General features: G+C 42.9%; 1 protein-coding gene across 2 annotated transcripts in view; it reads left to right on the top strand.

The window, feature by feature from the left end:
• Nucleotides 1-9,914: 9,914 nt before the first annotated feature.
• Nucleotides 9,915-24,379, top strand: part of DEPTOR (DEP domain containing MTOR interacting protein) — a 79,944-nt gene continuing 65,479 nt past the window's right edge. The window contains exons 1-2 of one of the 2 annotated variants that reach the window (XM_085053469.1): nt 9,915-10,384; nt 10,549-10,644. In XM_085053469.1, the coding sequence (XP_084909595.1) occupies nt 10,559-10,644 (86 nt within the window). In that variant the 5' untranslated portion in view covers nt 9,915-10,384; nt 10,549-10,558. The other variant, XM_085053470.1, reaches the window with a different exon arrangement.

The raw sequence follows: 24,379 nt of genomic DNA on the forward strand, positions 1-24,379 counted from the left end.
GCTCATTGTGCTTCAGTAGAGAAGGTGACCACCAAAGGAGTACGTGTGACTGAGGTTAGAGCTCTGAATGCTGCTTCACCACATCGCAGACTCCCGTGAGACACTGGGAGAATGACTACAATGAATGTGTCACATTTCCTTCCTACGAAAACAAGAAAGAGAAAAGAAAAACCAGAAAGAAAATATCATTATGCCATTGCATAAATCCATGGTGCACACCTGTCCTGGGTAATGACTGTCTAGTCTGTCCTAAATGTAAGAAATGGGGATTACTGCTGAAAAGAACAGAAAGTAATGGATGACAGGAGAGAATAATTTTCTATGCAACACATTGCAGAACTTGGGAGATGTGGTGAAAGTCAAAATGACTGTGATCCACAAAGAGTTAAACAAATCCATGAAGACTAGATGTGCTTCTCTCTGTTAATCACAATATCCAGTCATAGCTCAGGATCCTAAATAAATTCAGACCCTCTAAATCACCAGACCACACACTCTTCTGCTCTCCATTGGAGTTGGTTATTGGGACATACTTTAATTTTTGAAACTCTTTTTTTGTTTGGTTTTTTCTAAAGGTAAAATAGTGAAACAGTGTCTTGCATATTCTGTTGCAGACCTTGATTCATTTGTATCACCTGATCCCAGTAAAACTATCATACCTGATGATGTCAGCCAGAAAAGCACCACAAAGCAGGAGCTAATGAGTTCAAGACTCAAAGAGGGAAAATTTCAGCCAATTAGTAGAATAACCAGATAGCTCATTGCTACCTCAGACAAGGCTGTCTTGTCAGTTTTAACAGGCCACCAGGGAGATGCAAAACACTTCTATTGAAATTAGGGGAAAATAAACAGCTGTAACCAAAAGTAAATATTTGTGTAAAACATGCAATAGCTTGGAGTATCTTGGGGACATAAAATTGGTTCTGACCTGGAAATACTGGAGAAGAAACACTCAACCAAAAAAGTACATGCCAGAATAGCCAGAGCACACACACACACATGATCAACACAGTTTGAAAATTACTTTTGAGAATTTCACTGTACACAGTTGTGACAAGCAAGAACCCAGATACCCAATTCCTATGAGACAACAGCAATTAGAGACCTGTTTCCTTGCTATGTTATTTCTTTGCAGACTGCATGTGTAATTGCAAACAAAAGCAGAGGATCAGTCATGCCACACTGATTTCATGATAAAGTGGGGTAAACCTGAACAAGCTGGTCCCCAGCCTGAGTTCAGAGCTTCTCCCAGTCTCAGCCAGTCAGCCAGAACATTCATTGCTACACAGCTTGTCCTCACAGTGTAAACACTGGTGCAATGGGTGGGAAGGTGCTGTGATGTCTGTTCACATTGGCAGGAAAGACCAAGCTATTTTTTTTCAAGGATGTAATAATTACAGGGACACAGACTTAGAGTATAATTTTTAGATTTATTATTTTAGATTAATTTAGATTTTAAATTTAAATTTTTGGATTTAGAGTATATATCAGGCGGCCATGTTAGTTCATGCATGAGTACATAATTAAAATCTTTTGCTCCCCATACATCATTTTTTGGATAGATCTCCTGGGTGCTTCTACCACAGCAAAACCTGTAATTCAGACACAGATGATTTTGCTAGTTGGGAAAATTAACAGCAACACTTTACTGCAGGTTCTAAAATTTAATCACATAAAACACCTGCTGCTAGAATTATTTGAATCAGTGTTACCATTAATATCTAGGAGTTACATGAGATTAAATATAATTCATTTAATACTGTGTAGAGAATTTTGTGGCTAATTTCAAGGCTCAGTCTGGAGACCTTATTAATAGTGACAACCTAAATATCAGTATGCGTCATCTGGCAAGTTACCATATCATCTTACTTCTTGACTAGCTACTATCTGCATAGTAGTAACCTCAGAGAGTGTGTGATTTTGAGTTAATCTATTATTAATTTATAAGAAATTGCTAGGGATATATGCTACAAATACACCCCAGCAAACTGCATATTTATACTCTCTGTATGAATCTAAAATAAAGAAATAGATAAATTAATGTGAAAATCATAGCCATTTGATGCAAAATGTTTTTAAAAACCCAAACAGGAAAATACATCAAGAGAATACAGTGGAGGAGTAGCATGGCACAGGAAAATGACAGCGAAAAATAGCAGGATGAAATCTTAAATGAGAAGAAGCCAACATAGGAAAAGCTCATGTTACAAAGGGAGCAGAAGCCTTACAGAGGGAAAGAATAAAAGGCAATACAAATGAACACATAAAAATTCTGTCCAACAAACCTAATGTTGGAATGAGCTGCAGAACAAATATCTGACTCTGTTACATGTTTGTTGTTTCTCATGTTTCTGTTTGTAGTGCCTTCTTGTCTCACTCTCAGTCATGATGAATAATGAGCTCTCAGGCTGTAACCACCCAAGAATAACCAGTTCACTCGATTTTGTCATTCTCAACACTCTTCCTGATGCTGAAACGTTAGATGAGCAGGCTATACCCTTCTCATCCTGCTCCCCTGTATACCTAGAAGCCCTTCTAGTCCCATGCCCTTTTTAGCCCCAAACCATCAACCTGACATGAAAGTGGAAAAACTTTGCAGACATCTCTTCAGGAAACATTTTGTTCTGAAAATTTCCATCTACCCTCCTCATCAGGTACCTCTAGGGCCTATGCCTAAAGCATTAATGATCCAATGTCTATTATATTTTTGATATTTTTCTGTGAAGATGCTAACCATCTGTATTTTTTTCTCCTGCTGCTGAATAATGGAGTTTGTCATGAGGACAAACATTTTTCCATTGCAATCAGTGTCAATGAGTAACTGGATGTTTTTTTCTTAGAACTCTGTGAGTAAACAATAGTAGTGAGTATGTCACAAGGGCTATCAATGTCTTGAGATGTTGAACAATTTGACATCATGTGGTAGGCTAGAACCAGAAACCAGTAACCAGAAAGTTACAACACGAGTAACTTTCCGTTCACTTGATGTTTTGGTCTCTCAGATCCTCAGTCTCTCTTGACTCAGAAATATAAGTTCACTGCTTGTACACTTAGGAGAGATCCTTGTCCTCTCACCTTCTGTTCAAGTGGTGAAGACTGGGTCATCGATTTTGACATGGACCTTACCTAACAGAATTTTCTCTCCCTGGGAAATTGTTTGGTAAGTGGATGATGAGGCTGCTCCTACAATGAACTGCTTCAGAAGAGATCCTGTATGAGGCATGAGGGGAAATACTGCCCTTTAAGCTCCTCTTCAGAGAGCTAAATGAGTTTTCCACTGAAATTTAATTATTTGAATGAAACATCAAAGACAATTTAAAAACTTAGAAAGCTTTAATTAAAAATTCTGTGCAGGTTCCATTCCTGGGGGAGTGCACACTGGAGTCTGCCAAATTGTCTTATTGAAAAAGCACAAGTTTAGCTGATCCTATTCCATGGTGGGAATGTGCTGAAAGAGGGTCTTCTGAGATGCTTCCGGGTGAGCTTTCTATAGTGACATCTTTAAGAGTGACAATTTGGAGGGCTCCTCTCCAGAAACAGAAGTCAGTGCAGATAGGGAGGGAAGGCCTTGTCTCTCTGACAGTTGCTGTGAAGCCAGTGTAATACAGAGGGGAAAAGCTCTGAGGGACATAACAAAGAAAATTTATTCCTTCCATCTCCTACCTAAGTCTGGCTTTCTTGCTGCTGTTCCAGCTTCTTTCCCTCTGATTTCTCCAGCTCAAGTCCTACTTATGTTCTTAGTGGGATGCTTTTCTCACCAATCCTCTTTTCTTCGCCAGTGCTTCCTGGACCTTTTTATACTCATTTCACCCCTCTTCCCTGTGTGAATGCAGCTTGGTGAAATTTTCTTCTTGGACTCAACAACTACAGACTGATTTTTACATGCTTTTCTTTTTTTCTGCTGAGGTGCTGAGAACAGAACAGCATCCCCACTACAGTTCAGCCCTTGGCAATATTGTTTACCAGGTTCTCTATTTCAAGAAACCTGAATTTGGTTTTATGAGAAGACCTGGATATGGCTCTGTTTCATCCCAATTCTGTCTTTTGGTGCTTCCTTCCAACAGTTTCTCTGGCATCCAGTTACCGTGATGCAGAGCTACAGAAGAACGTTTTCTCCATAAAGAATTCTGGTTCTCAATAGCACTAAGGATACCTTCTGTTTAGTTCAATAAAGGAACTGGTCATAGCCGATCATTTTGCTATCTCAGCACAATGCAGATTCTGATTTATTTTAGAACCATGTTCTACTGAGTTAATCTCATTTCTTCAGCACTGTAAGACATCCAGAAATATTTTGAGAACCCAGGAAATCCCAGACAAATGCTTGCAAAGTGCCTTCATGAAAGAGAACATTCAATTATCCAGTGTTTTCCTGACTTTAATTTTTGATTTTTTCTAGATTGGGCAGTTATTTTTGGTGTTCATTGGGCAGGGAAATTAACAATGGAGCCAAATATATTTGTTTTTAACTGTGTGCAAAGATTGTATTGTTTAAAGGTTATTCCTTTATAAAATTAGCTTAATTTAACAGTCTTTTTCTTTTGTTGAGCATCAATTCACTACAATTTTCTAATTGACATTTTCATACTTAAATTCTTGAAAGGGCCACAGGGTGGCAGAGTGATTAAACACTGGCAACAGTTCTTTATGTGAACATGGACAAGTCAGGCGCTCCAGCATAGCTGCTGGTGGTGATTATCCCAGTGGGGCTGAGGGATGCCATCAGTTTGTAGGACTGCTGATGTCCCGCAGCAGTGGTGGCACATTGTCAGTGTGCTGTGCTGCTGCCTGAGCCCCAGGGAGGTCTGTCAGCCAGAGGAGCATCTTCACTGGTGGATGTTCCTCAGCCATGGGATGTCTCTGTGTGCCTCACAGCCTCGTCTAATGAGTGACAGGGTGGGATGTGGTAAAGGACAGAGACAATGTTGAATCCTAATCAGTCTGTGAGGAGGGCTGTGATTCTGTGCCTCACAGAAGCAGCTGTTTGGCATCTGTCAAACCGTTTGCCTCTGTTCCTGCCACCAGAACCACATATCCCCAGAGACATGCGCACTGCATGCTTGCACCCACCACCTACCCCAAGCCCTGGCTGTGATGCTCACCCTAGGAAACAGAGCCAGATCCCCTAAGGCAGAGCGTGCTCCATCGTGGACAGTGTGGAAAGAGAAATACTAAACAGAACCTTGCACTGAGAAGTGGGAATAGATAGCAGAGGCATAGTAGGATACTAAGGTGTCTTAGACTGAATCTCAGCTCTTAGGTGTTGCCTCCCAAAGAACAAGAAAACCAACTCAGGCCTGAGTGTTCAGGGCTGCTCACAACTCAGTGTCAAACCACCAGTTCAAGCCACAGTGCTTTAAACAAACATTTTATATCTTGCAACCAGACATCAGAGTGCATTAACACAGATGCGGCTGAGGGATGGCTTAAGAAGCTGGCTTTTACCACTGAGCTAGAAGGTGTTGTCTTCACACTTGAGAAGTGGTTTAGAAGCAGTTCCTCTTCAGCTCTTAGTCACACTTCCCAGCTGACTCACACCTCCCAGTCTGTTCGTTAGGCTGGATACTACACAAGTCTAGGACTGACCTGGACTAAACATATGATGCAGACATAACTTTGGCTGAACAAGTTCATAATTGCTGTTGGTTAAATGCAGAATAAAATAAAGAGAAAACAAACAAAAAAAAAAAAAAAAGAGAGAGAACTAGTGGAAATACATATGAACTTTTTCAAAGATAAACCTGAGGTTTCAGAAAGGTTTGCAGGTGCTTTTAAATACTTGTAAATATTTTTGTGATGCTTGAAATTTGAAATCATTGCAAAACAAATGAATATATGAAACAAGAGGAATTAGAAAATATTCCAGGTATAGTATAGTAGGGGGACTTGAGTGGATAGAACAAACAGCAACATTCACTGGGTAGTGCAAAATGCTGGTTTAACAGAGCATACTGTCAGCTGGAATTATTTGGGTTACCAGTCTGATGTGAATTTCTGATATTTTATCTTAGTGAAGCTGCGTGTTCCTATAAAATATTTACCTCCTCACAAGAGCAAGCACTGAAGTGGGTACCCATCTCTTGGTCATGCCTTAGCTGTCAGTCTGCACAGGAATCTCGCTACCTCTGTCTGGCCTAGTGAGTGCTTGAATATTTAATGCAAAATGGAAAAGCTCTGTAAGGACAGGCTTAGAAAACGCCTTTCAGATTGTCTCTACATATCTCAGGGTCAAAATGCTTTTTTCTCTGCACTTCAGCTCACTATTATCGCAACTACCAGGTCAGTGACACATGAAATATAAGAATCTAGATATGAGTCTCTCACTAGTGCTGAAACGTTGGACAGTCTGTGAAAAATTCCTTCTGTTATCTCACCGTGGTGGCTTTTGCAGGAACTTGGATGCAATAATAGAAAAAGAGAAGTTTAAAACATATCCTTTTTCTTTTCTTTTTTTTTTTTTTTTGAAAACTTACTAACTTTTCCTGTGGTTTATCACAAGACTAAAATTAGATTGCCCAGATGCATTCTGTCCTTTGAATTACACAAGCACTGATTCTTATGACCAGTTCCTAGCAGACAATTTAAATGGTTCAAACTTCGAGCAGCAATGAATGTAATCTGTGCACTTCCATGTATGGGAAGTACTATTGTACATAGCCTGAAAAGAGGAGGGGAGATTGGACAATACCTGGTAGTTCCTATGGTTCCCCTTCCTAGGCCTCTAGTACTAAGGAAGTCAACCAGTTGAAACACAAAGACAAGCAAGCTCTCTTTGCAAATAAGCATGGGAATATAGGAAAAACCCTTCACACTAATTTTCCATGAGTGTTGCAAGAGCTACTTAAATAAAAGGTCAACTTAAGAGCCGAAAACGATTTTCTATTTGTCTTTCTCAGCAAAGAGAGTGGCCATGTATTTTTAAATTCGATGTTTACATAATACTGTCTTATACAAAATATGTTAGGAAAAAAAAACCCACAACCATCCAACAGCTTGCCTGCTAATGCCTTTTGTCCCTGAAGTACTTCACCATCTTTTGCATCCGTGTCATTTTCCTATTTAAAAAGCTCTAGTCATCCCAGCAAGGGAAAGCCAAACAACTTTATATGGGACTCAAGAACAAGGCTACAGGAGAAATGAGAAGTATAAACATGAATACTTGTAATTCTTTCATGAGGATGTCTTGTGTTAAAATAAGCTTGCAAAAAATTGATGTGGGACTAAAGAATTAATTTTTCAAATATCAGATTAATTTATCAAGTCAAAATGTAGCCACAGATACAAGAGTCTTCAAAGCAGTGAAAGCAATATTCTTATTTCATTATGTAAACATCTAGTGTTTCACCACTTGGGCATTTACTAAATGAGATAAGAAAGTTTATACAACTTACTAACATGTTTTCTAAACCCAGTACTCTAATACAATGTGCCTATTCATGCATGATGTTCCACAGAGCGTTCTGACCTTGGTGGTTCAAGTGTGCAGCCTTACACCTGACTGCATGCCAGAAAGCCTCTAGTGTCATCAAAAGTCACTGGAAGACACTTGAGCTTCCCCTTGCACCTGTAGTACCAACCCTCTAGCAGACCTATGCAGCTTTTGTTACTCTCTTGATGTTGCAGAGGATGAGTTTTGAAGTGTCCCAGGGCTCCAGCTCAAAGATCTGTTTTGCTTTTGGCTGAGGAAGGCCTTACTGTTGGCTAGCTACCTCCATCCCACTTAACTCCAGCCATGCTAAGGTAAAACTCATGTATTCATATCTAAAACAGGCACTGACTTCTAAAATTGACCCTTACATCTGAAAAAAGAAATCAGTCTACTTCCGGGAGGTGTTCTCAGAGGGATGCCTCTCTCTTGCTTCCAGGATTTCAGACTCTGCACATACTGCCCCACCTCTTAGAGAAGTGTTTTAGTCTTCATGACTAGTCTGTCTTGAGAGGAGGGGTCAACACAGTCTAGCAATCTTTTGCTAGACCTTATGTTCTGTAGCAGTCTGTACATGAAAAACAAGTGGGAAGCATCTAATCAGGTTATTTTGTGTAGCTTTTTACTGGCTCTTGGCTGAAACGTGACCATTCAAAGTTATGTCAATTAGCCTTTTGAGGGGGACAGGAGGCTTGGAGTGACTGCTAGCCAATTCCCTCTGCTCAGAATAACTGTAACTGTAAGAAATTTCAATGTGAACATGTGGAACAAATTACAAATGGGATATCAGTATGCAAAGGGCAAAATTCTATAATCATTAAAGAATCCAGTGCAGGAATCTGTAATGGCCTGCATTTTGCAAGTTGCAAAACAGTTCAAGGAAAGATATGGATTTCAGGCCGCAGTTCCACAAGCACCCTGTGACAATACCTCATCACTGCATAAAGACAGCTTCTTCTCCCTCTTCCACCTCTTTTGTTCCTGTTTTGAGCTGCCAAGGCCCACTCTACCTTGGTGTCAGCTCTGGCACTCATTGCACTCTGTAACCATCTGCTCACTAGCTAGTTCTCCACTTTCTGGTTCTCTTCTGCCTATTTAGTGAATTGAATTGCAACAAGCAGAGGTCCTAAGAGTGGGAAAACTAGCATAAGACACATTGCAGATTGTGCTGCCAGAGCCTGAAGGAACAGTGTATCTCCTTTCAGCAGCAGAGAACAGATGAAATCAGCCAAACCCAGGTGATAGAGCCAAGGACTTAACCAGAAATGGTCTGCAATGTACATTCTCTTGAAACTGTCTTTCCTTAAGTCATGTGATAAAGTGCTTTACAAAAATTACTGTGTACATTCTTTGTCCTAAAGATAAGGCCAGATGAGATGGTTGTTTCAATTATCTTTTTGTTTCCACCTCAGTGAATCTGCACTTTGTATGTTTGCAGGATGAGTGGAATTAGCGGGTGTTTGCAAGTACTCAGATTAAATGCATGTCTTACAAATTTACAGAAAGAAATCTCAAACTGTAGTGCTTGCAGTCCTAAGGTGTCTGCTGTCTCTGGCCCAAATGAAATGAAGGCAGATTGTGTTTTTCTCCCTTTGCCATTCATGGACCTCTAGTGCTCCTTGAGACCCACAAAGGTGCTTATTAAAAGGACTCTGGATTGAACCAAAGGTCCATCTAGTCCTGTGTTCATCCCAGTGGCTATAAACATATGCTTAGGGAGCAACAGGGAAAATGCATATGAAATGTCACACAAGTGCTTGCCTTGTGAGACAATTATTTTTAGAACAGAGAATTTCCTGAGCTGGATGTGGCTGCTGTCTGCTTAGTAACCCTATGTAGATTTCTTTTCCAAGTATTTTTCTCCCTGGTTCCAAGTTAATTCTTTTTCATCCGGAGCCACCTTTGGTAATAAAGGCCCCAAGTCTACTATGGGCCATGCAAAGAATCACCTTCTTCCCATTGTCTGCACTCTGGTTACTACTAGGTTCACTTGATTCCTTCTTAGTTCTTCTTGTGGTTCTATCATTTTGGTCCTGAATCGATGACAATATTACAAGTACTTTAGCAGATGCAATTTCCATGCACACAGAGTATGTGCAGGCAGAAATAAAGGGAATGAGTAGGCAATCAAGGTATTGCATCTGTTTGCAAATGAAAATCATGGTTGGACCACTGTAGAAGAAGCCTCCTCCTGGACTTTTTTTGCAAAAAAGGTCGACTTTTTTTCCCCATCAAAAATGTTGACAAACAGTATTCATGACCTTGCAATCTATTTCCCGTTGCCAAGACAAAATGTTCTTCTGCCCTCAAGAATTCTGCATCCTCTGTCGCTTGGAGACAAAGAGTTGACGTGAGCAGGGGACCAAGGTCTGAAAATAACCCCTGGGTGGCAGATAAGCAGACACGTGGACAGCAGGCGGGCAGTAGCAGGTTTTGAGGGTGAAAACCGAAATCATCAGCTCCCTTTCTACTAAGGGAAAGGGAGGCTGCGTGTCCAAGGGTCACTGACAAGGCGCAGCCCGCGCTACCTGAGCGGGCGGCAGTCTCATCACCGCCCGCGCAGTCGGATCGGCTTCTCCCGAGCACGCTGCTCCTCCGTGCAGCGCCGCGTTAAGGGAGGACACGGGACTTTGCACCCGCGGGAAGAGAGCCACGGGAGGGGAGCGCTGTGCTCCTCCGTGCGCTGCCGCTGCTGCCTCCCGGGCCGGGGCTGGCGGGGAGGGAGCGGCAGCAGCCGCTTGGCTCGCAGCCCCCGGCGGGGAACCGGGCCCTTCCCGCGGGGGCAGCGCCGACCCTGCCGTGTGACAGCCGGGGGGGGCCGCTGCTGCCTCGGCGAGCCCGGCTGCGGCGGCGGCGGCTGCAGCCATGTGTTTCTCCGCCTGCCAGTGACACAATAACACGGGAAGCGGCGGGAGGGATCCGAGCCTGCCGAGGGGACAAGTGACCTGACGCGCTCAGGTGAGCCGGAGCGGCAGGAGGTGGCTGTCGCCGCTCACCACCGCCGCGAAGAGCCCCGCGGCCGCCGGGCCGGGCGGGAGGAGCCCCGGGGCTGCCGGCGAGGACAGCGCGGCCGGGGGGCGGCGGGTCCGGGTCCCCCCTCACCCGCGGTGCTGTGCCCGCAGGCCGGCGGCGATGGAGGAGGGCATGAGCAGCATGCAGCAGAAAGCGGCGGAGCTGGAGCACATGGCCGAGGTCCTGCTCACCGGCGAGCAGCTCCGGTAAGCGGTGCCTTCCTCCCGCTTCGCTGGGGACGCGTACCCGGGGTCAGCGGCAGTCCCGCTGACGGCGGGGGGGGGGGGGGAGGTTTTGGGGGCGGAGGGTGAGGGTCTGTCCCCGTGGACTTTCTTTGCACCGGAGCACCTGCCCTGCTGCCATCGCGCCCCCGGGCTTCCAGCAGCGAGAAGGACCAGGGGCCTCAGCCGGCGCTGCGAGCCCCGGGAGGGAGAGCACCGCACGGGGGGCTTCAGCCGCGGGCACCTCTGCTCCCTGCGGGGAACAGCAGGCGGCTGGGGAGAGGCTGCTGCGTCACTAAAGGCATCCAACGCTGCAGGAGAGTGGCGTATTCAAAGATTAAAAACCCCAAAGAAACCGTAAGCGCTGAAGTGTCTGAGCGCCCCATGGAGAGCCGAGGCGAGCGCAGGGCAGCGCTCCCGCACAGCCCGGCCGGCACCGGCAGCGGCGCCGGGCGCTAACCCCGCAGAGCTGCGCCTCACTCCAAGGGATTGTTTCTATTTTGCATCAGCTGGTCCCAGCAGATGGAAGGGGATCCCTACTGTCAGTGCCAGCAGCAATTAACAGTGCTGTGTGACTGGAGTTGTGAGAGGCACAGGAGCCTTTAACAAAAACGCCTGACTCAGTTAAAATTTAATTTCTGTGATGTATGCTGGCTATGTGTGCCGGCTGTACCTATACAGTACAGAGAAGAAAAAGTAATTTAAGTAATTTCAGTTTGGTGATGGACCATCTTGTGATTCAGAAAGAAAAATCCATGACAATGTATTATATAAGTTACCAGAAGGAGATGGTAAAAACATTTTCCCAGTAGTTTTTGCTTTAATTTTAAAAAATTTTTTGCTCAGATGCCAGACAAACACTGCAAAGTGATAGAAATGCTCCCTGCTTTGGGAGATGCAATCATTGCTGCTAGTACAGACACTGTTTGCATCCACGAAGTAAGGAGAGATGTCACCTTGTTATTCACAGCAGTGATACTTGTGTTTGGCAAGTAAATGTTATTTTGGTGATCTGGCTGCAGTACACACCAGTTTTTGGTCCAAGCTTGAGATTCTGCTTCAAAGTAGCCTGAAGTGAAATTCAGGGTGATAGAGTGCACTGGCACAGGTCCTGCATGGTGGATTTGGTTCGGAATTGTTGATCCAAGCGCCAGATAAGAATCCTGCTGTTCCTAATTTATGTAACTAGAAGTTGAAAATTTAAGGCTAACACAAAATTTCTATAAGAATCACATTAATCTTTCTGTGTATCTCATAGTTAAATGTAAAAGCAAAAGCTTGGCAGTCTTTCCCTAAGGAGAAACTGAGGATATGTCATCAAATCAGGCTCCTAGAATCAGATCATCAGTGGTACAATCAAGAATGATACTTGTCTTTTTATTTATTAAGGTATTGAAACAGGGTGCTCTTTTTGAGCAAAGTGATCTGCAGATACAAAACAATTATTGTCCATCCTGTGAAGTTACCTATGGACATTCCTTCATGAATCTGTAAGTGGTTTAGATCTCTGCTTGGACTGTGACTTCCTGAACAAGTCAGTGTGCATAATGTCTGGCTACTGCTGACCAGGGAGATCCACTCTCTTCCTGGCCATTTTCCTACTCTCCAGTAGTGTACTCCCAGCTCCTCTTTGTGTCTGCTCATGTAACTTCTTGGACTTCTTGAAAGCAGATCCAGTGCGGTAATTTGGTGGGTAGGTTAATTTTCTGATCTGCTGACTTCCAGAAGCCACGGAAAATAGGTGTTGGGACTGTGGAGCCAGAAGGCAGAAGTGGGGGTGGTGGAGAAGACACAAAATTTCCATTTGGATAGCAGTGAGCTGTTGGGTCAGCTGTAACTGTATTGTGAAACTACACCCAAAATTATGTACCTCCCCCAGTTTTTTCTTAATTCTGTTTCTCTGTTGGGATACTCTGTGCAAAGGATTTGTATTCTTCAGTTTTCCAGGCAGTAAAAGCCACAAAATAAGTGATAGAAAACCAACTGGCAGACAAGTTTTAACCAACCCTGCATTTAAAGTTTCCCTTTTCCTGTCCAAGATAAGCATATAATTGTTAATTCTAAATGAAAATGTGGAGCATTTTTAGGATCAAAGACAGGCTATATCAGCAGCCTTTGAGGCAGGCAAACAGATGATAGAAAGCCAGCACACACATGCACTCAAGGAAACATACTGTACTCTATTCTTAGTGATGCTTACAACTGCAAGATAAGCCCCCAGTGGCAATGATGCAGGCAGACAGGTGATTATGTGTGTATTTGGGTGAAAGTGCATGCAAGATGAGCACGTAACTTTGGAGTAAAAGTGTAAAACGAAACTGTGAGCATGGTGTTACTTACACAAACCCAATCAAATGTAGGTATTTAAAGCACTCTTTCACTAGACCAAACAGCACGTGTGTCTGCACTCAAATACTTAACAGAGCTGCTTGATCTAAATTCCTTGCAAAGTTCCTAGTGCCTGTCTTGCTCCAGCCTCACATGTTACCTCATAGCTCTCATTCCTGAGGCCTGTTGCACATCTGTCTGTCTCTGGCAGGGATCTGATGCAGTGAGGGTTAAAGTTGTCTCAGCAGCACCTTGGCAAGCCTGGCTTTGCACACTGGCAGTGCCTGTGGTGGAAGTGGAAGCCCTGTGTGCCTTTGCACTCCCTAGGTGGGAGTGGAAGTGCACATTGCAAGTGCACAATGGCTAGGAGAGGGAAAGAAGTAGGACAGGGTTTTTTCCTTCTCCTTGTTCCTGTCTCTCGGTTGCTTGTGTTTTGCCTCTGCAAGGTCAGGAGCCTCTGCCCTGATGTGTGTAATGTCAGCTGGCACCCAGGAAGCTGGCTGCTGGCACAGGCTGTGAGGTAAATCCTGGCCCATGGGCAGAGTGATTTATGGAAAAAGAAACAAGATCTTGAGCTATATATTGGATAACATGGTAAATTTTTCTATTCAGTAGTGTCCTTTTCCTCTATACCCAGTAGTTGTCTGAGCAAATGTCTAACTCTTACTTTTGGTTAACAGAAACATATTTTTTAAAGTGAGGACTTCCAAAGTCTGGCTCTTGGCAAACCTTTAAATTATTAAGCTGACAGCCGTGAAGGAAAGTTGAAGAATTCAGTGGTATGACACACCAGAACAAACCCTTTGTCAGCTTCTGCTGCCGTGAAGGAAATTAGCAAGAGCAAGGCAAGAGCTGGGATGGGCATGATCTGGCTGTGAGCTTTGCAGGCACTCATGATCCTGCAGGGACAAACTGTGGAGTATCTGGCTGCCTGAGACTCTAACCACCCAAAACCTCAGCTCCTCACTCTGTTCTGCTGCAGGTTCAGAGACCCTATAGCTGTTCAGTGGTGAGCTGTCTCTTCTGGGGAGATTTGAACAGCACTGCCCTTAAAGGCTCCATATGGTAGAAATGATGAATATGGAACTGTCTCCTGAAGAAACTGTGAGCTGTACTTGAGATGATCGTGGACCCTTCAGCTTCCTCAGGGCTGGGAGAGTCCTTTGAAGCCTCCATCCCACTACATCCATGCCTGTAAACCTGTGCCTGGTACAGCACTGGGGAAGTGAATGTCCCTGAGCTTCCTAGGCCTTGCTGGGAGTGCCTGAAGGAAGGTGTCACATCCTTAGTGCTTTGGATAGTCATTGTTGGAAGCTTAATAGTGGCACTACTGAAGTTGATAAGAATTTTATCAGAAGCAGAGCAATTCCAAGCTCATTTCCCTCACTGCTGAAGGCAACAGGTTGTGCCCATTTCAGCACTATTTGGCAGGATTAAAGTATTATATCTGGGTTTGAGCACTGACTTGGATAGAGTTGATCTTGCCCTCTGGCAACCAAAAGAAGTTTCAATGGGCACATTTTGATATAGATGCTGGTTGCCTATCTTACAAGCTAGGGTTGTCTGAAATCTCCTTGTCTGTTAATTGTTTCTTGACGCCAGACTGTCACCAAAGTCCTGTATATCTCCCAAGAGTCCCTCATTTCTTGCAGAAAATGTGCCTAGTAATTCAGGGATCCTCAGGCTTCAGTTGGCTGAGCAGCATTATTTGAACACCTACCATTGCCATTGTATATATGGTACAGTTCTCTGTTGTGGCTGTAACTTGAATGCCATTTAATGGCTCTTGAATTTTGAATCCCTCCTTATCACCAGCTCTCACAAGAAGCGACATCTTTCCCTATTTCCACTTCTGTTAAATAGTTCAGTAAATAATTGCGTGACTTCTTAGATGAGGCAGTGATTTTGATAGAATTGTTCTTATAATCAGCATCGTCTTTCTTTCTGCTTAGAGAAATATGAAACATGTTTCTCAGAGATTTTTCTTTCTTTTGGAAAAGACAAAAGATTCAACAGAAATTTGTTTGCCTTTTTGTCATAATTGGTGTACGAATTTTGTTTTACAGAGGTAAAGGTTTTACGTGGTAAACAGCCACACGTTTTGAAGCTGTAAGACAAAACCAGTTTTCACTGGTCTTCCAAAGGTTTCACTTCGGGAGCCTTATGCCTTTCAGAAGCCATATTAGAGTGCATAACTATCAGAGTCATTAACTTGTGAAGGATGTAATACCTACAGGTCCATAACTTTTTTTCTTATTCTGAGCCAGTCAACTTTTTTGCTGGTGGTAGGATTGAAAAGTTCATTGGCACTGTAAGGTGCAGAAAGCTCATGGCACATAACAGTGACAGTTTCTAGAGCAATGATATCAAAAGACCTTTAGCGTTAGTGTATTGCTATGATACAGAGTTTTATAAACTGTATCATTACAGAATTTATTCAATGCTATCAAAGTGTTTGAAAGTGTGTTAAGACTCTGGTGTAAGCTTAGACTCTAAAAGGATTTGAGATACACAGTTGTCTAGAGGTCACTTATTCTCAAGTCAGATCCCGAAAGATCTTCAGACGTTGAACAAATGTCTTTGCCATTTGAAGAATTGACAGAATTCCTTGAAATGAGATTTTGTAATCTGCCTAAGACAAACCAATTTTGTACTTCCTCCTCAGGGGATGATTGTTTTTCTACCCCCTGCACATTTTTCTTGCAACCTTCTTAGTTCTTCACCAGTGGTTGCATTTGTCTTAGCCAAGAGCTACTGATTGGGTTCAAAACTAACCCTGAAAAAAGTAGTTTCAGTTGTCTCACTTGAGAAGACCCTTGTATGCTGACTTCTTCAGGGCGGATAAAACACAGGGATTATATCACCAGGCGTCTGTGGAACAGGCTCCTCCAAAACTCTCTGTCCAAATAATTTCATCAATTTGTTTTTCAAAATGAAGCAACCAAAAAGTTGGCAGTTTTCTCTATGAGGTTTCACCAGAGTGATACACTGAAAGAAAAGATGTCGAAGTGAAGGTTGGTAAAACTGCAGAATGAAGTGCTCTGAAATCAAGGTTTCCCACTAACTCTACCCTATCACAGCCATTTCAATTACATATTCTTATTACTATAAATTACTTAAATTTTCAAAAAGCATGTGTTTTTCAAATTTATATGTTAATTTTTTCTAGAGTTTTTGATACTTGATGCACCCTTTCATGTGTTTCAATCGTGCCCGTTGGTTCTAATTCTAATGACAAGTCCCATCTGTATATATATACACACACACACACACACACACACACACATATATATATATATATGTATGAGATTCCTGGGCCAGGATTTTCAATGTCTCATGTCCTTCAGTAAAATTTGGGCTATTCAACATTTCTAGAAATGAAGATGTAAGGCTTTGTTTCTGTAGTTCTTTCCTCTTAGCTATGGCTTTTAATAATTCAGTTGTTGCCATCAGCATCTTTCCTCAAGTGCAGCTCAGAGATCAAGTAGTTAACAATGCATGTGCAAATAGTGATCATTCTTTTGCTACATACATAAGAAGGCAAATGTCGTATGAGTGGTTTGTGCTGTGTACTTTATGTATTCCATTCCAGATGGAGTCAATCATTAACTTTTGTCTCAGGTTAGCAGAGATCAGCAGGCGAGTTGATGTGTATAGCATGTGCAAGAATATTTTTTATGTATTTTATGTTAAAGGAGCTGCTTATGAAAAAGTACAGGAAACTTGTTTCGATGTTGATGGTCATGCAGGGAAAGCAGAATTAATATTCCAAAATCAATCTAGGTTTGCATTTATGACATGATCCCTTCTTCTGTGGGAGCAGTGGCAGTGGCACCAGCACAGAGAAGTTCCCCTATCTCTTGTCATTATTATTTAGTATTTGTGTAGCAATAGTGCCTAAGAATTGGAGCTATTTATCAGGTCCTAACAGAGGTTGCTGCTGTATGCTCTGAAGAAAAATAAAGTCCTTGCAACACAAATCTTGGCTGCAGTTGGTAGGAATGTCTTGCAGCAGTGGTGGGTTCTGGACAGTGAGGGGAGGGTCTGTGTGAAGCCACCAAGGTGGAATTCTGTCAGGACTGGGATTTCTGGTTTGGGAGGTCAGACCCTGAGCCCAAGAAGTGACATCCTGAAAGCACAGAGAAAAATAACTCCTGAATGTGTAGATAGAGAGAGGATACTGTGTGTACCGAAATGGGTAGGGAGTTCTGGGTTCCCTGTTCAGGAAAAGATCTACTTTTTTCCCCCCCAGAATTGCATCAGTGAAGTAAGAGCCCAGCCTGGAGCCAGGAGGGAAGTCAGCCAGCTTTTAGTATTGGATAGATGCAAAAGGATGAGGGAGGAATCAGTGCATCTCATTTTAATTGAGGTATTTCTTGCGTCTGTAGACTCCAGTACTTTCTGAAGTGTAAAACTCACAGAATTTCAGTGCTTTCTGTGATGTAGAACTTAAGAAAGTGAAAGGATATTGTCACAGCAGCAAATGTCAGCCTCTCTGCAGTCCAGCAAAGTTCCCAACATAGACTTCTTTATCCCCATCACTAAGAGTCCAGGCACTGAGTGCCAGCGTGGTGATAGCTCTGAGCTTGGGGTCTGCTTTCAGAAACAGACATTCCCTTCTGATGCTCAGGACCTTTCTAACTTTCTTGCTACTTACTGGTTTTTTTTATTTTTATAACCCGTGTATTGTTATTATGTTAACTCTCTTGCTTCTACCATCCTGGCAGAGCAGACTTGTGTGAGTCCTTTTGCTAACTCAAAGATAGTTTTTTCACTGTGTTCAAGGCCTGTCATCTCCTCAAAATAAACTTGTGTGGGAAGAGGTTAAACTGATGAAGAACTGGCAAAGGGGATGAAATGCTGGGGAAGAAGCAAGAGCTAATCAAGTTTGGTTTGTGTACCTGGTCTTTGAGGAAGAATTGTGTTGAGGCTCTAAAGATTAATAAATACAGAAACTGTAAAGCTTCAAGTCTCAGCAGAACCACTGGCATTTGGTGAGGGAAGGATACATTTCATGTGTTAATCATGGATTGTTGGTTTTGTTCTTAAGCAAAATCAGGACACCTAAACCATATATTTTAAACGATTTTAATGTATAAATCACTGGATTTAAATAGGTGTTTCTGCCTTCTGGTTCCTTCCTCTGTGCTTCCCCTCCTTTGGACTGGTTTAAGCATCTCTGGACCATCACCATATGGTGACTTGCACTGGGGAAGTGATCAGCAGAGCTTTTGGAAGGTTGGTATTTCAGTTGGGTCAGTTTTGCAAACCAATTTACCACATGACCACAAAAAAGCTTTCTCTGAAGAAGTACAGGGGGAGAAATGGGTGCTGGCTTCCCCCTGTCAGTGAAATATGTACAGTTTGAAGCTGTGGTTTACTGATAGAGCGGATCTAACTGCAGGCTGCTGCTGCCCTGCTCTTATCACTTCCCTTGCACTTCACACTGGTGTTTGTCTGGGATCAGAAGTTCAGGGAACTGAAGCAGCTGAAGCCAAACAAGAAAAATTTAACTTTCTAAACAGGTTCAGCATGAAGTCAGACCAGTGCCAACACTGGGGTGAAGGAGCCAGCAGAAACACATGGTCAAGTACAGGGAGAGGGAGTGGTTGCAGCAGCCACTGCTTGGTTTGCTTGACCACCCCTTCAGGGCTTAACTTGCTAGATTCTCTTCAGACTCCAGCAGAAGACATTGTAAAAGTGATGTTGAGTTTAAAATGCCCAGTGCACTTGTTACTACTGGACAGGAGCAGAGACTAAGTTTGACAATGTTTTTTTTCTTTCGAGGCTTTTACCTTTACTTCTGCACTCTTGCCACAGTATTGTGCATGAATGGACATTCAAATACTGACATTTCACGTGTTTTGAAATTTGTACTACACAATTTGCATGACCAGCTTATCACCAGTGTGACAGCACTGCTTCAGAATGCAACCCCCACCTTAATTATCAGCCTTTTACAGTTCTCATAGTTTGTGTCTTAGCAGTGCCTCAATCCAGTAAATGCATTCAGATCTCAAAGGTGCAGTTGCGAGTAATTAAAAAATGTTCCTGATTGCACTTGCTAATTCAGGGCGAATATAGAAGCGTGTTTTCAAATATCAAAGCTGTAATTCTCCATTTCCTTGCAATTGTGTGGTTGAGTACATGGGCTACCACAGCTGTGTCACAGGGATTAGCAGGCAGATGAGAGTTTTCTGGCTTCTGTGAGGAGCCAGGGGTAGGTCATGCTGTGTATTTTACAGGACTGTTGGTCCAGTGTGTCTGGCTACTGCTGCAGAAAAGAGCAGCCCAATTCCCTTGGGCTGGGGCTTCTGCTACATGGCTGGTGCATGGCATTGGTGTGTGTGTGAGTCCATGGTGAACAGTCTGGGGGGCTCAGCGAGGTTATCATCATGCCAAACTAGCACCCATGACAGTGTAAGGGATAAGGTCAGCTGGCCTGAGGTCAGGGAGTGGAGACCCCACAGTGAGATTGGCTTCTCAGGGAATCTATTCTAGATGTTGCTCTGCCAGTCCAGGAGCCCCTTCCCACCCCCTTCATCCATTCTTGCCCTGCTTGACCCTTGTCTACATGTCAGGTTTTTGGTAGAGATCATGGCAATGCTGGACAAGATTTGGCTGATTCCATCCAGAAAGGTCTGTGGCTGTTTCGGTGAGGGTGCCTCCTCTGTTAAGGCAGCAAGCACAGAGATGCTCACTTGAAGGTAAAAACTCAAATGTGAAACTGTTACTAAATGGCTGATCCGAGCAAAAGCCAACGCACCTAAGAGATGGTGATAGCAAAGATGGGATCTTGAAAGTCAAGTGTGGTCATACTGTGTTTGGTGTGACAGAGGAGATGGCAGTGGAAGGAACTGGGGAGATGAACAGTTACTCTTCTCAAGAGCTGTCACAACTATCTTTTCAAGAGCATTACAGCTAGATAAGATTCAGCCAAGATGGTGCTTGTCAATGACAGTGCATAGAAGAAGACTTGAAGTGGAAAATAATAGGGAAGGAGAACTTGAAGCAGAACTTAAACTTTCTGAGGGAGAGGTATAGCTGTCCTGAAAGGGGCATTCCACAAGGAATCTGCAGAGACCAAAGTTCTCCTGCTGATGCAGCAGTATCACATTTATCCTTTATGAATCTTACATGCTCTACCTGGTTTGGGAAGATTGTCCCACCCCCAGTAACACAGTGACCATCTAGCACAGTAGCCTTTGACTTTGTGTTATGGAGGTTTGTGTGGGTTTCCTTGCTTCTCACACTAAGTACTCTTGCCAAAATGGGTGTTTTTCCATTGTCTTTCTGTGAGTGTTCAGCTGAACTGCCATACAACCCACTGGCTCCATGTCTGCATCACTTTCCTGCACATTGGGCCAAATGAGTTTATTGGCAGTTAAGAAGAAGTGTATGTATGTCATATCTGTTGCTCTTCACATTGTGACTTGTGTCTTCAAGGCATTGTGTCTGCTTAAAGCAAGCCTGTGTGTCCCTTTGTGTTTCCACAAGCCAGTCTTGGCCCTGATTTAAGAGGCAAAGCAAATGCAAGACATAATTACAATATGGTTAGTAAAAACAATTATTTTTAATTTAATTCCAATGAGTATTGCAAAATATTCACAGGAAGCTGAATTTTTGAGGGCTTATCTGAGGAATCAGTCCAACATTTATGCTCATCCTCTTTGGAAGGAGAATCTGACAACACACAGCCGACACATCAATCAAAGTTAGGATTGCAAATAATGGAAATCACTTATGAAAAGATATTAGCATAGCATTATTTATAGCACTGATTGTCAGCAGTGGAACAATTTCCTTTCATTTTTTTCTGAAAAGATCCTTGTCTTGATAATCATACATCCTTTTCTGCAGTAGAATATAATTGTATGGCTTGGAAATTAGGGCAATATAATAGAAAGCTGTTAATTGTTTCCTGATGCTCAGGATGTAATTAACCTACACTTTCCTCTAGCTGAAATTAATTTATTTTTACTAAAATGTAGAAAAAGTAACTCTTAGCTTAAATTACTATTTTGCTGCTTGTTCAGTGCAAACAGAGGGAGATTTTCATGGGAAGAAGCTTAAAGTAGCATTATCATGTACAAATCCCAAAAGAAATTGTACAAATACCATTTTGATAGTGTCTAGAAGCTTAAAGACTTGTCTTGGACAATTATTTTCAAAACTTGTAGCATGTTGGACAATCTCAGACCTTTCAAGTCTTTTGGGAAAGGGTAGAAATGGATGAAGTTAAATTAGGTTAATAAGTAGATCTCTGTGACAAGAAAAATGTATCCATATTAGGAGCCATTGGTATCATATTACTACATGTCTAAGTAGACAAGACAATGAAAATGGGTTCTTAAAACACTCTGAACAGAAGAAATAAAGCAAGGTTTATTAAAAGCTTTATTTTATTTTAATAAGTGTTATTTATTGTTAATTTATGCAATATTACACAACTCGCTAAAATAGACTGGTAAAAGGTGTCTTCCTACAAGACTCAAGCCCCAAAGAGGGCTGGCTCTCAGGTTGGGGTTGGAGCATGTGATCTACAAGGAGGTGCTGAGGGCTGGGTCTGCTTAGCCTAGAGGAGAAAAGGCCTGGGGAATTCTTACTTCTGGCTGCAACTACCAAAATGAGAAGATGTGGGGAAAGGGGGAGAGTTTTCCAAGGTGCACAGGGGTTGGTGCAAGAGGCAGTAGTCAAAATTTGCAAGGTACTTTCTAATTGGATACTTAGAAATAATTATTCTCTGTGAAGGTAAGCAAAAAATTGGAATAGGGGTCCAGGGAAGCTCTGAAATACTAAAATCTTGCCTGGACATGACCCTGAGCAGCTCATTCTAACTGGTTATACTTTCAGTATAGGTTGGACCAGATGCCCTCCAGAGATCCCTTCCAAATGAATATTTTATGAAGGCATGGTGTGTTGTCTTCTTTAAGCTGTTGTGGCTGATATGATCAGCTTTTTGTTATTGGCTGGTAACCAGAGATGATTATCCACTCAGTGACACTGGTGGCAGGACTTCTGAGAATGCCTCCAAACCTACTGCAGTGCAAAATCAGCTGGGTTAGCTTGTCCCACTGCTCTCACATTGTCCAGCTTTTTAAGCAAATTTAAGGATGAGAAATGTATCCATTTCCAAATGAATCCCAAGAACTTTTGAAGTATCTCTGTTTCAGCTGAAATTTTTAGGAAGATTTGTGACAGCCTGACTCCCTTGACCTCAATGTCTTAAGTTAGGCTAGGATTTTACCTCAGATCATGTGAGATTCATCAGATGCCAACATCACAACTTTTCCCACCACCAAGATTGCTTTCCAAGATGTTTGTTATCTGTAGATTCATGTCTCAAGAATTTGGGTACAAAAACTGAAGTGTGCATACTTGGGACATGCTGGTTTTAAAGCAATCCTTGAAGAATGAGAATAGAGAAAAGATTGGAGACAGTGTGGAGAGTAATATGTGCTGTAAGGCCAGTAGGTCACAGTGCCAGAAATCCTGCTGGCTGTGCCGTGTTGGCATTGCAAGAGGAGCAGTAATCTCAGGGCCAGCCACCTGCTCCTCTTTCTCACTGCCTGCATGGCACTCTCAGATCCCCTCACACTGTGCACAAAGGGACCAGTTGGGGGGTTCATTTCTGTGCACAGTGTGTGCAGAGTCTCCTGTGCATAGTCCTGCAGCTCCAACTTTGCTTGTGGAAAGAGGATTTTCGTTCACGTGTTAAGGGAAGAAGGTATTTGAACTTTTAACATTTTCTTCCCTTGGAGAGGCATATCTCATCCTGTGGTTCCTCCTGCAGTCAAAGACATGATTGTATCAGGCATGTGCCCAACCATTATCCCACCTATTTAATAGTATTTCTTTCAACACATACAAAACAATGGGATTTTTGCTTTCTCTATATACCATTGTACTTTATCACAATGTTGCATTGTGCTGTATCATTGCAATGTTGCAATGTTGCAAAGGCCTAGCAAGATCTTTTAAAAATATTTCATAATGGGGGAAAATCCAATAATTTCAGTTTTCTGTGAAGTGGTGCTTTTTCCAAGTGCTATACTTTGGGCCTACTGTAATGAATCGAACACCAGTGCTTGAGAGATGATTGCTTGCATTCACTTTCTTGGGCTACAGAGGGGCTAGAACTGCTCCAAACGAATATATTAAGAACATCATATTACTTTTTTTGGTTGAATCTGTAAATCAACACCAGCTGAACCAGTGTTTCCTACATAATTTAACATGAAATATGTTTGTACTCTCTGTTGCTTTCTTTTCAGATGAATATGGAACGTCTGAGTTTACATGGGGCCAGTAACAACAGTACTCTTGGGAAAGACATTATTGGGACAAAGGAGAAAAGAAAGGATTGCATAAACTGTTCAGGAGAAGCACAATAAACATGGAAAGAAGAATTTATTTAAACATATACTGGCTAAGGAACTGTTCCAGTGGACTGGAAATTGTGAAATTTTGCTTGCAGGCTGAAAACTGCACAGCACATCTTTTTATGGAAAGTATCAGTATTCCCCCTCAGAAAATGAAAAAAACTGTAGGAAAAGGCACAGAAAGGTGTCGGCCAGTTGACCAATGGTTTAGTGTTTTCAGTGGCCACAAACCATTTGCAGTTTCAGCAGTTCATATATGCATGGCCTAGTTACATATGGACTGAAATGTTGTACATCTGCAGTGTGGACGAGGGGATCAAGGGCACCCTCATCAGCTTTTCAGATGACACCAAGATGGTTGGGAGTGTTGATCTGCCAGAGGGTAGGAGGGCTTTACAAGAGGTATTTGGACAGGATGGATCAGGGAGCTGAGGCTAATTTTATGAGATACAACAAGGCCAAGTGCCAGGTCCTGCATTCTGTTCACAACCCATGCAACACTCCAGGCTTGGAACTGAGTGGCTGGAAACCTGCCTATTGTAAAAGGACGAGGGGTTGCTGGTCGATAGCAACTGAATGTGTGTGCAGAGGTTCCTGTGCATAGTCCTGCAGCTCCAACTTTGCTTGTGGAAAGAGGATTTTTGTTCAGATGTTGAGCCAGTGTGTGCTCAGGTGGCCAAGAAGGGCTATGGCATCCTGGCCTGGATCAGAAACAGTGTGGCCAGTAGGACCAAGGCAGTGATTGTCCCCCTGTACTTGGCACTGGTGAGGCCACATCTCGAAACCTGGGTTCAGATTTGGACACCTCAATGGTGAGAGACTGGAGCTTCTCCAGAGAAGGGGAACAGAGCTGCTCTTGTCTGGAGGACAAGACAGATGAGGAGCAGCTGAGGGATCTGGGGGTGTTTAGCCTGGAGTAAAGGAGGCTCCATGGAGACCTTGTGCTCTCTACAGCTCCCTGAAATGAGGTTGTAGCCAGCTGGGCATTGGTCTCTTCTCCCAGGTAACAA

This window comes from Lichenostomus cassidix, chromosome 2 (assembly GCF_008360975.1).
Source record: "Lichenostomus cassidix isolate B80296 chromosome 2, HeHo_3.0, whole genome shotgun sequence".
NCBI classification, from domain to species: domain Eukaryota; kingdom Metazoa; phylum Chordata; class Aves; order Passeriformes; family Meliphagidae; genus Lichenostomus; species Lichenostomus cassidix.